Below are 13,139 nucleotides of genomic sequence, written 5' to 3'. Positions count from 1 at the left end.
ACGGAGTTTCCAGTTCACTTTACACATTTTTGAAAGCTGATGGGGAGTGCTGATGAGTGGTGTCCTGACCCACTTGCCCCTCAGGATATATCTACACAGCTGCTGGGAGGGTGCTTCCTAGCAAAGTTAGATGGATACACTAGCTCTGCTCAAGCTGGTGTGCTAAAAATAGCATAAATCCTTTCTGGTTACACATGTAGACAGCTAGCCCAAGCCGCTGCCTGGTGCCACCATGGCCACACTACTATTTTTAGCACACTAGCTCAAGCAGAGCTAGGGTGTCTGTCTACCCATGTGTAGATGTAACCTCAGAGACTAAACTTAACCATCTATTCTCCAATCTGCATAATTTGGGAAGCAAGTGTTGCTGAGGCAGATCCAAAAAGTGGGTGATCTGGACAACTTGTGTTGAACTTTGTCTAGTTTCTGTTTTTACTTTAAAATCAAGAGCTATTATTGTGGTGAATAAAATGATTATGCTTCCACTGGTACTTGCACATTCCCCAAGGTGCCCAGAGATACCTCCAGTGGTCTGAGGGGTAAAAGGTGGGTAGGGTTCCCTGTGGAGGAAACTGGAGGGAGCTGCTCACCTGCCTTGGTTGCTTGTCAGGCCCACCTACGCATGAGTGGCTGCTGGTAGTTTTGGGGTGGTTCTCTGTACCTGTGGGGGGAGGATAGGATCCCAGAGATGCCAGACATGTTCCCCCAAGTGCCATGGATACCTCAAGTAGATTTGGGGGTGAAAGGATCAGGTGCTCTGCAAATTAAAAACTCCACTCATTTCAGTACCAGAAATTTTACTTCCTTGCACAATACTCTTTGTTGTAAGCAGTTTTAGGTAATTTTAGTACCTGTTACTGTAAATGACTTTTTATTTCATAATTACATAATGTAAGAGGTTTTTAAATTAAAACAAGAACCTGAACATGATTCAGCAAAATGAGATATGAAAAATTCCTCTTAGTAAGGTAAAGGGCTTGTTAATTTATTGTTTTATGCATTCTTGACATCTTAGAATCATAGAATATCAGGGTTGAAAGGGACCTCAGGAGGCCATCTAGTCCAACCCCCTGCTCAAAGCAGAACCAATCCCCAACTAAATCATCCCAACCAGGACTTTGTCAAACTGGGCCTTAAAAACCTCTAAGGAAGGAGATTCCATCACCTCTCTAGGTAACCCATTCCAGTGCTTCACCACCCTCCTAGTGAAAAAGTTTTTCCTAATATCCAACCTAAACCTCCCCCACTGCAATTTGAGACCATTACTCCTTGTTCTGTCATCTGCTACCACTGAGAACAGTCTAGATCCATCCTCTTTGGAACCCCCTTTCAGGTAGTTGAAAGCAGCTATCAAATCCCCCCTCATTCTTCTCTTCCGCAGACTAAATAATCTTTGTCATTAATACAGCATCACTGAAGTTTCTGCCAGTGGTAATTTTCAGGTTATCCGACTTCATAAAGAAAGACTTATCAAAGCCTGGCATAACATTGAGTGTGTATGAAGAAGAATCTAAAATGGGTATCCTTGAAATTTGTATGTCTGTCTTTAGGATCTGAAGATACTTTTTCTTTCTTTTAATAAAAATTTAAGAGGGGCAGGCGTTCCAGTGTGTTAGCTATTCCCACCGATTATAAACTCTTTATTGGCATTGGGTTGAATTAAAATTAAATTCCTCTCTACAATCCACTGTTGGACTACTTTAATTTTCTCTTGGAAACTACGGTATGCCAATGTTACCACATGTAAAGCTTTTATGGGATCTGTGTTTTCTCATTAAGGAAAGAAGTCTATGCATGTAGACACCAGAGCCTGTCCTGTTTAAAGCACAAAGTACACAGTTAGCAGCTGTTCAAAAACTTTTTCTTGTTATCTCTATTTGTTTAAATTGCTAAATTGCTTCCATAAAATGCCTGCAAACATAAGGGAATAATTTGTTTAAGTGGATCAAGACTGTCTGAAACAAAACCTGAAAATACACTCAATATTTTTCCTTCTCTTCTCTTGTTCCAGTATCCGGCTGCCCTGATGAATCTTGGAGCCATTCTTCATCTCAATGGTAAACTCAGAGATGCTGAAGCAAACTACCTCCGTGCTCTCCAATTTAAGCCAGACGATGTCATCACACAGTCAAATCTTCGCAAACTGTGGAATATCATGGAAAAACAAGGTTTAAAGACGTCTAAAACATGACAGAAAAATATAGGAACTTGTTTTTCTTTAAATTGACTCAAATCCAAAACAAAATTTCCAGGAAGTCATCTGATCAAAGCTCTCATTGGACTTGACTGCAAGGGTCAGGGGTCTTAATTGCTGCTAGGAGAACCGATTCTGGGTTTTGGCATAACTTTTGTTGCCGGAAAAATAAAGGGAGATTCTTTGGATGCTTCACAAAGGACTTAAGTATTACCCCACAAAAAATAAAATAAAGAATAAAACCATAGCACTTAAAGGAGGTATTTGGCATACTTGACAAGTTATCAGTTAATCCCATATTGCTGTTTTTCATGTGAGTTCTTGAAAATTATACTGTCCTGAAAACACTAAGGGAGAACTGTATAGCATACACCCAGCCACATGGGAGTAAAAAAGATAATACTAGCTTAAAGTATTTGCTGAGACTGTAACTCATTAAAATGTATACTAAATCCAATGTGTTTGCAGTTTGTCTTAATGCTGCTGTATCTCTCTTTAGGACCGCCTGCTTATCAATTTCAGACTGACAGTCATTTTAAAAACAAAACTGTCACTTGCGGTTAGATTACAGTATTCACAGTTGTTTACTGACAAGTGCACGTATTGTTTCCGACTGTTAAGAGTTTTGATGTCGTTTACTTCAGATACTCACTCAGTTGAGTATGATTTGCTTTGCCTGTTCCAGATGGAACAAGCAAGGACCAGCTCAATGTGTGACATTAGACCAGTATAAAAGAATCTGGAAGCTATCACTAATGTCATGAATTGTCCATATTTACACAGAAAACAGATGGTTTGCCCTGATATCAAAAAAGTGCAGTCAGTATCCTTAAAAAGCAGTTCTCTTTGGCCTTATAGAACACTGTGGTTTACTCCTTTCACGTTACTGTCAGATAAGTCCAGTTTTGGACTGGACAGCTAGATGCTGTTCAGCTGCATTACTTTTGCAAGAATTCAACCAGAATGAGTTTGCAAGTGTTTATACTTAGAAATGGTACAAAGGAAGCTTATCAGAATTTTTTTGAAAACAGAGCAGCAACTAGCTAAAGGGACTAACTTTTAGCAGCTCGTAGAGAATCTGCACGACACTGTAAACCAACAGGAGTGTGTAACAATGGTTGCCAATTATTCTGAGTATTTTTGACAATAGTGTTCAATTTTAAAACTATTATCTACTTGGATTCTAACCAAATATTAGGAGTCCATTTTGTTTTCTTACATGCACAGTTACAACAAAGCTGTCACATTTCTAGGTTTGTTTTTTTGGGGGGGGCTCGTTATTGTTTTATTCTTCATAAAAAAATGTAAAATAATTTATTTTAAGCTTCAGCCTATTGACGCTTTAGTCTGCGTTTTCCCAAACCATTTGCTAACTGTTTTCTTTTGTTGGAAAAAGTACTAGAATTTATAAGAAAATTTACTTTTTCATTTAATGACCTGTTGATATCTGCTTCAACGTTCATTTCACAAGTGGTAAATATAACATTAAGTGATGGCGCACCTTTAACTGAAGCAAGCTTCTTCAGGATCTGTTAAAACCCTTTATAATAAAAAATCTTCTTTTCTTTTTTAACTGTAGAGCACCATTCCATTGCTGTGTACTTCTGGGAGAGTAGTTTGCTGTATGGTATTTATTTATTTATTACTCAACTGCAGCAGCATTTCCTTTCGTTAAGCCAGTAGTCTGCAACTGTTGCTATCTTCATTTGGCTTTTGCTGCATTTTTATGTGGGTAGCATGTGTACTTAAAGGGAAATGTGACAACTGCATTTATTGTACATTCTCCCCATACACACTACAGTTTTAGATCTGTATTAAAGGACATTGAGAAGTAACTATTTCAAAGTTGGTATAGTCACAATTTGTTATAGTGTTTTGTCTTTTTCTCTCCAGTTAGCAATGCTATGTTTTAATGACTAGGTTCACAATGGGGATACCAAAAGGGCTGCATTTTTTTTAAGACAGTGTCAAACCTTTTGTCAAATAACGATATGGCTGTGAAAGCAACATCGAGTGCTCAAAAGTTGAATTTCACCTTTTTCATCATCACCCATTGAAGCCAATGGTAAAAATAAAATGGTGTCTGGAATTTATTCTCCACCTTTCACTGCGTTTCTGAAAAATTGTAAAAATAAATTTAGATATTAGGGTCTGACAAAATTCAGTATATAACTATGGTATCCTGCAGCTTTATTTATTTCCAGTCATCAAACTTTGGTGATCATAACTTTTCACTATATTCTTTGTCTCTCTCTTTTAACATGTGTTCATTCTTGGTTAGAGGTTATTCATTGCACAACAAAGTGACACTCATAGGTGATATATTTTCATGGTAGCTTTGATAACTGTCTGTTTAAAAAAAAAACAAGAAAAGAAAGAAAAAAGGACTAATGGAAGTTTAACAAGAATGTCCCTGAACACATTTCAATATAGGACTTAACTTTCTTCTTTTGGAATCATTTTAAAATGTATTTAAAATATGTGTCTCTGCTCAGGGATTTTTGGTGGATTATTGCAGACAGTGCTAAAAAAATAAAAGAGCACAAGGCAAGTTTACTCAATTAAATTTTTATTTTTTGAAAAACTGTTATTTGTATAAATTATCGAGATTTGTAGGCTTTCCTTTTTGTAGAAATAATTGTTTGTGCCAGCTAAGAGAATTTCAATTTTGTTTTCAATAATAAAGCATTCGATAACAAATACATGTTGTTCAAGCCTCGATCTGTTGCTATAATATAACTTATATTAACTGCATTTTTAATGAATGTAAGTTAATAACATATTGACTCTATGCTTTTTGATACAAAATTAGATAGGATTGCAGCAGCATAAAAGTCTACTGGATCTCGGCATTCTGGTACACTGTACTGACTTTTAAAAAGACATTCAAACAGGTCATAAATGGCACAGTTGGTGAATGTGTAATTGTTCACATGCAGCCAAATCCTGGTCCCAGTCTGAGCATATGGCCTTGTGCCAAGGAGGAGGTAGTCATCGTTGTCCTCCACGTCATGGTTTCACCAATACCGCAGCGGCTACTATAGCCTCAGGACTGCAACAGGCCCTAAAGGCACTGCTGCTCCCCTACATTGGAGACTTTGTCAGAGGATATAATCCACCACGTGTGCCAAAAACCTATTCATTCAGGCAGCCCCTGCGGAGCTGGGCTCCTTAGTGCAGTGGGCATCAGCTTTTCCACATCCAGGTCCCTTCCCAGGTCTGCAGTATTCAGGGTCTTATGAATCAACAGATGGATGAGGGCAGGATTTCCTCCCTAGTCTGAAAAGTGTTCAATAATATGGCCCCGTTATACTGGATGGCGGGTCAGTGGTTGTCAGCGGTTCATTTTACCATCATGCCTCACTTTTATCTGAGCAAATGAGCTCAGGCCCCACCTTCAGGCGAGTTAGAGACAATGGTCACTTTGCCTATATAGGTTTCAGTGAAGTGGCAAAGCTTATTTCTCTGCACATAGGTTGTCCAGATGACTCAAACTGGAGACTAACCTCAGAGTCATGAAGCAGAATCTCTGTGGCCCTTAGCCTGTACATACCCTCCTCCTGAGCTTCTGAATTCCCAGCTTGTCCCCTCATCATTCCCCCTTGAGGCCCCATCAGCTTGATGCCCCACACATTGAGCCCCCAAATCTGCACTTACTCTCCCTGCTTGCAAGCTTTTGAGGCAGCAGGCTACTAGTCATTGCCTCCTCCTCGCTCTCCTCTCACAATTGCTGGACAAAGAGAACACAGGGTTAAGATAGAGAGAGCATCTTCTGGCCATCAAAACAAGATCCACAGCCATGCCTGGCAACTGGGAAGAGACACTTTAGAGCAACCTCTGCTCAGTCACTGCAGCCTTTGTGATATGCATGACAGAGAATTTAACCAGGAACTAGTACACAGGCAATCCAAAGAGAATCCCATGCAGCAATGTAAATGTGTTCCCTCTTTTCACTTACAACCTTGAAAATTAGATAAGACTGAGACCTTACTCGGACACTGTCCAGGCCCCGCCAGTTGGCTGCTCCCACAGCTTGAGAAAGCCTGCCTTAGTTCACACTGATGATGAATGTTTAATCACTCTGAGATGTGGTAATATAATGATAAAAAACTGTGTCATAAGGAATCAAGCATGTGCTGTACCTGGTGTATGTCTGGACAGCATGCTGATTGCTGTAGTCACATGAGAATGGGTAAGGAATTGCAGAGTCACTTTCTCCCAACACAGTGAAAGAACTTTATTATAATTCTCAGACAAAAACAAAAAATACCCTAGCCTCAGAGTACGTATCTGTAAATTAAGGGAAAATCATTACAGAGATGTTGTAATTATCCAAAACCCAAGCACTACAGACCCAGGAAATTCAGACTTAATATTACAATGAAAAGAAATTGAAACCTCTTTACGTGGATGGAAATGCACAGTGAAAGCACAAAAAACAACCTTAACTGTGCCCTGGGATGATGTCATGCAAAGGCTAAAAGCTTATGATTAAGGCAATTTAGTGTTTGTGGTCCCAAGTCAGATGAAACTGAGCTTTAAAGATGCATGGGATTTTTTTTTTTTCAATATTTTCCTCTTCTGGTGCATCAACTCATTGGTTTATTACTGTAGTTCTTGAGTTCAGGGTTACAGACATGTTTAAGAGTAAAAGTTTAATGAAGCATTTTTTGGGATTGAAATATCCATGTAAACGGAAGATGGACCTTCCAGAATACTATAAGAAAAATGTTAGATAGCATATAGGGACTGCCGGTTCAGGATTATTTATATTTTGAGAGTTTTACTTTCAATATTTCCATTTGCAGCCTTTAAAAACACCTTAAAAGTAAATACATTTTAAATGTTACATATTTTAAATAATGGATTTAGTAAGCATTTTCATGGAAGGCTTGTTAGTTTTTCATTTAACTCTGTGTGTGTGCATGCTTGTGCACATGCTCATAGCTATGTTTAAGGGCTTCATGTGGAAAGACATGGGTTCCCCTTTTGCCTCTAAAGTCTTGTTAAAAGCTCCATATAAAGAGTTTAATGCTGGAAGCCATTTGCAATGCACAACAATGAATACCTGGGGTCCTAGAGAACCTAGGAACAATTTAGTATTTTCTTGAGTGCCATCTACTGGCACACTATCTATTAACTAACTTTCTACGTACAGAGAGAGACATCTCTTTCGTAGAGCGCTCTTGGAACCTTTTAGTGTGTAAAGTTTGCGTTCATGGAAGTGAGGGTTGAGTAGCTTGAGCCAGAAGGTAGTACAGTTTTGTAATATTCACCAATGGGAATTTGGATAAGACAGTCAAACATGAATTTGAATAATAATTTAAACCAACGTGTAAAGATCTGAAAAACCACTAATGTCATAGCCTTCTGTGCCAAGAAATCCCAGGAAGTAAGATTGTTTTAAGATTCTTTTGTTTATTTCTTTGTTTTGTTGTTAATGTTTAGGAATTATTTGGATGCCTAGAACTTTTTCCTTTCACTCAGACAATTTTTTTTTTCATAATTTTCTGGAGAGAGAGATTTTATTTGGTCTCTGATTTTCTCGGAAGCAGTGTTTTTACAAGAGCAATTTTTTATTTATTGCAATGAGAAATTAATTTTAAATGCAACAATTCCCTTTTTTTTAACATTGGTGGTTGCAATACCACAGTAAGATTCTCTAGAATATGTCAGTGACTAACCTAATAAAATAGATTCCTTCTTTCATTGTACAAAAGTGTTCTTCTTTCCCTTTTCTGGTTTGTATCTACACTGCAAAGCCTCCAGTCTTACAAACTCTAAATCTGCTCTGCATTGCCACAAATAGCGGAGGTTCCTCTGTGGTTGTTAGGACGTGTACATTGCATATTACTGTATTTTGTGTGTAGAGGAGGAGGGGGATGCCAGGAAGACTGATCCTTGCTGTGGGGTGTATGGTGAAACTTGTTAATATCTTAAAATAACACACTGAATCTTCTTCTTTCTCCTTAGTTTAGAAAAGTTCCTTTTACCACTATGAGTTTATGGAATTATCTTACATTCTTTTATTGATTCAATACAAAGGAATGTCTTACAGCTGAATTTAAAAAAATCATAATAGTAATAATAAATAACATAGAGCTCCATGAGTTGGGACAAAGGCAAAAAAGGGGTGAAATCTATTACACCATCAATGAATCTGTTGTAGGAACAAAGCCTAGTCTTTTAAAATCATTATTCCACCCATTCAACTGGAGTTCCTCCATCAGAGTTGTGTTTGGCAACTAATCTCAATTTGATTTTCAGGGTTACTAGTCTGGTATTTTTTTCACAGAATAAATTCATTGGAAAAAATTATATATACAATTATCCCATATGATCCCATAGGATGACTGGTTCCTGGTTCCCTTTTAGTTCATTTTCTCAATTCCCTCAGAGAGTAGAAAGGCTATTTTCTCCTGTGCTTCTGTACAGCTAGAGGCAAAGAACTTTTTTTTTTTTTTTTTTTTGCACTGAACTGTTTTTATGTCAATTCATTAGCCTTATAGCCAAAGAAGTTAAGAAGAAACAAAACGTGTCTGGCTTTTGAGTAGTTCTGCATCACATTCTACTGCATCTAAATTCTACCGTAAACCAACATTACTGGCAGCCATTTTTCAATCTGAGAATTACAAATGGGTTAAAGGAAATACCATTTTCAGTTGGTACTTGATGCTGACCCAATGTATTTAGCTCTCCATCATGCTGGGACACGGCCTCCTCAGTACTAATTACCACATAGGAGAGCTTTGATCACCTTTCTTTCCCATGCTGTACAACACTGTATGTGTTTACACAAATAGTTTTAATGTGTCATCTACTGAAATGTTTAGTTCTGATTGGGCAGGAAAGAAAGAGTGATTAAGTACTCTGCTCAAAGCTTTTGTGATCTCTCACTAGTTGTAATATATGAATGCCAATAAACTAAGATCTTGTAATTTATCTTGAATTTATCTAATTTGGAGAATTTGAAAAAAACATTGCTGACCTTTGCAGTCATCATTTCTTGATATTTGTAGTTTGTAAATAGATTCAATCAGTTTACTTAAGTACTTTTCATAGTGACCTGTGGGACAGTTTATATTAAAAGCGCTAACCTTTGTAGGTTTTCCTCATCTCAGCGGTACATTAGCCTTGACTCGCCTCATCATTGTTTTAATTACAGTACACTTTTGGTGTTGTGTGTTTTGATTTTGAGCTATGGGTGAAATTTTCCTTTACCCAAGAACACTAGTGAAGAAGATTATTAATATCAAACAGCTGTTTTTAAAAAAAAATTCCTAACAAAAAAAATAATAAAAAAAAAGGTCACAGTCATGTTTGGTAATGTGCTAGCTAAGCAGTATTCCACAACGTATGCTACAAAGAAAAGGGTCTCTGCAGGTGTACCGAGAAGCATAAATGCACTTCTTCTTTCCTGTGGCGCTATGCTTGGAGGTGTAATGCCAGCTGACATCAGTGAGATCTCAAGCCTGCAGCAGAAGAAGGTGCCTACTGTGGTGATGCTCATTGCCAATGATCTCCTGTGTTCTAAAAAGAGTATTTATGAGTCTGGAGTGAGAATGATACCTGGTATTTCTCTAGCACTCATCACCAGACTGTTTTACAAACCTTAAGTAACACTCTCCTCACCCTTGCAAGGAAGCTACTTCATGTACATAGAGAACGTATTTTGCCCAGTAGCAGAGCTTGAAATAGCAGCTAAGAATTCTGATTCCAGTCTTTTCCCTAACAAGGAAATAACATTGCCTTTCACACAGGCAGGGAGGGAAGGAAGTGATATAGTGTTTACACAAGAGAACCTGTTTTGCTGACCATGGCTTTAAGACTCAAGGCCAGAGTTACATGAACAAGGTGGACTGGAACTACTCCAAGGCCTCAATGTTGTGGGACGAGGCTGACCCTACATAGATTCCAGCTGTTCTCTCTGGATACGTCTGCGTGGGGGTAAAAGCCCGGAAGCATGGCTGGCCTGGGTCAGTTGACTCGGTCTCATGGGGCTGCAGCTGTTGGGACTAAAAGTTGCTCTGTAGATATTCGGGCTGGGGCTGGAACCCATGGTCTGAGACCCTCTAACCTCCCATCTGAGCCCGAATGTCTATACAGTAATTTTTCACCCCTAGAGACCCAACCCCACAAGCCCGAGTCAGCTGACCTGGGCCAGCTGCGAGTTTTTTATCCCCATGTAGACATATCCCCTGAGAAGAGAACAGGGCAAACTGAAAATTGTAGCAGCTGTAACAATCCTAACTTGTGACAAGGCCTGATAGGAAATAGAGTAAGTATATAAACTGCATCCAACTGACAGTCCAGGAGTAGACATCAAGGGAAGTCCGGCTGCTTAAGCAGGCTCTCCTGGAAGCAATGGGCAAATGAGCCCGTTTTTCTTCTGTTGCATGTTGTGATCATGTTTTCACTGTAAGATGTGTTGTTTTGATCTCTTTGGAGATAGCTTAAAATAAAGTGACCATGATAAAAGGACATTTATTCGGCCTGTTGCAAGCCTTATACATAGGGCCCTACCAAAAACACAGTCCATTTTGGTCAATGTTATGGTCATAGGATTTTAAAAATAAAAAATATGTAAATCTGAAATTTCATGGAGTGGTAACTGTGGGGGTCCTGACCCAAAAGGGGGCAATTGGCGGGTTGCAAGGTTATTGTAGGGGGGGTCATGGTATTGATACCCATACTTCTACTCTGCTGCTCGTGGCAGCGCTGCCTTCAGAGATGGAGGGCCAGAGGGCGGCAGCTGGCTGGCTGGGAGCCCAGCTTTGAAGGCAGAACCACCACCAGAAACAGCACAGAAGTAAGGATGGCATGGTGTGTATTACCACACTTACTTCTGCGCTACTGCCTTCAGAGCTGGGTTCTTGGCCAGCAGCCACCACTCTCTGGCTGCCCAGCTCTGAAGGCAGCAGCACAGAAGTAAGGATGGCCTGGTAGGGTATTGCCACCCTTACTTCTGCACTGCTGCTGCCTTCAGAGCTAGGCACTTTGCCAGCAGCTGCTCTTCTCCAGCCACCCAGCTCTGAAGGCTGTGCAGAAGTACGGATGGCAATACTACGACCCCCCTTCAACAATCTTGCAAACTGCCCCTCTCCCCCCACAGTCCCCTTTTGGGTCAGGACCCACAGTTTGAGAACTTCTGGTCTCCCCTATGAAATCTGTATAGTATATGCTAAAAATACAAAAAAGACTTGATTTCCCAGTGGAAACCAGATTTCACAGTCCGTGATGCATTTTTCATGGCTGTGAATTTGGAAGGGACTTACTTACACACTAAAGTGTCACAATGTCCTTCCTCAGAAGTGCAATTTCCCCCCTCCTCACATGCCCATGTAATTTTTTTCTCTCAACAACACTTCTGCTCTCTCATCCCCACACCGAAGAGCAATTAAAAACCACAGCATGTTCTTTTGCTGTATTTTTTAACCCAAGAAATGGGATGAAATCCATACAATTTTGGACAAATGTGCTCCTGGACAAATGAAAGAACGTATAGAATCGTAGATTTTTAAGGCCATCAGGGCCTATGCTCCTCTCTCCTGACCTGCTGCATATCGCAGGCTATAGATTTCACTCACTTAAAAAAACTGAGGCAATGCCAGGAATCAAAGTAGATCTCTGGACACTTAGAACTGTGTTTCAGTGACAGGATCATCCTTCCTACTTACCTGAATCCCTTTCTTAATGGAAAGGGAGCTAACATACTGTGTTTCTTCATTAAATATGATTGAAATAAAATGCCGGAGACAGCAAAAATATTCCAAAATCACCTTATGAAAGAATAGGTTACAGATTAACAGGCCTGACCTTTTGCTTCATATAATCAGTAATGTTTTTTTCAGCCAATTGCTTCATCATAGACCCAACTTGTTTCAGCATCTGCTTTTCCATCTGCTGGACATTTTGTTTTTCAAAACACAGTGTGAATTCTGCAAAAAATATAATGAGATAATTGACATTACCGTGGGTCAAAAAACACCCTCAAACCTGCCACTGCTGAACACCACCTTTCCAAATGAGTTTCTGTGAGGAGAGTCGAAATAATTTTGATGCAAGTTTATGCTAATTGGCTTACCTAGAAAAATTATCATAATGTAGCAATGCATACTATTAAAGTTGAAGTTCAGCATGAGAAGCAGGTACATATTGTAATTCAATTGAATAATAAAGGAGTGGATTTTTTTAAAGTTACATAACACAAGAACCAGGGATCACCTAATGAAATTAATAGGCAGCTGGTTTAAAACAAACAAAAGGAAGTACTTCTTCACACAACGCACGGTTAACTTGTGGAACCCATTGCCAGGGGATGCCATGAAGGCCAAAACTATAACTGGATTCAAAAAAGAATAATAGGATAGGTCTATCAATGGCTATTCGCTCAGATGATCAGGAATGCAGCTCCATGCCATGGGTGTCTGTAAGCTTCTGACTGTCAGATGCTGGGACTGGGTGACGGGGGATGGATCATTTGAAAATTGTCCTATTCTGTTCATTCCCTTTGAAGCAGCTGGTATTGGTCACTGTCGGACCATCGGATACTGGGCTAGATCGACTATAGGTCTCACCCAGTATGACCATTCTTATGTTCTTAAATCCACCCTCTGGGAGAAGTCCCGTAGCTAGAACAGAAGTGAGGCAGGCAATATGGGAAACTGATTTACAACTGATTGCATAGTTGCTTTCACTTTGCTTCCTTATTACAAAAGTAATAGGGGATAGCTGGATGTTCAGGAATTCTAGCTAGATGAAAACGACAGTGCTGGACAAACCCAGAATTGCCATGTCTGAGTTGACTACTACCTATTTGGAAACTGGAAGTTAGGTGATAGAAGGGAGAAAGCTTATGTATCCATCTTGTCACTTCTTTTGGCCATGTCTGCACTAGCATTTATGTCAGCCAAACTTTTGCCCCTCAGGGTGTGTGAAAAAATCA

At 39.4% G+C, this 13,139-nt stretch overlaps 1 protein-coding gene across 1 annotated transcript in view; it reads left to right on the top strand.

Moving 5' to 3' along the window:
* The window catches only part of TMTC2 (transmembrane O-mannosyltransferase targeting cadherins 2), a 366,556-nt gene extending 362,434 nt beyond the window's left edge, over positions 1 to 4,122 (top strand). The window contains exon 12 of the mRNA XM_037885700.2: positions 2,012 to 4,122. Coding sequence (XP_037741628.1) covers positions 2,012 to 2,191 — 180 coding nt within the window. The 3' untranslated portion in view covers positions 2,192 to 4,122. The remainder of the gene's footprint in view (positions 1 to 2,011) is intronic.
* Positions 4,123 to 13,139: the final 9,017 nt, after the last annotated feature.

The sequence above is a fragment of the Chelonia mydas genome, chromosome 1 (genome assembly GCF_015237465.2).
Source record: "Chelonia mydas isolate rCheMyd1 chromosome 1, rCheMyd1.pri.v2, whole genome shotgun sequence".
NCBI lineage: Eukaryota > Metazoa > Chordata > Testudines > Cheloniidae > Chelonia > Chelonia mydas.
The sequence above is the reverse complement of the archived record's forward strand: the minus strand, read 5'-3'. Positions and strand labels throughout refer to the sequence as shown.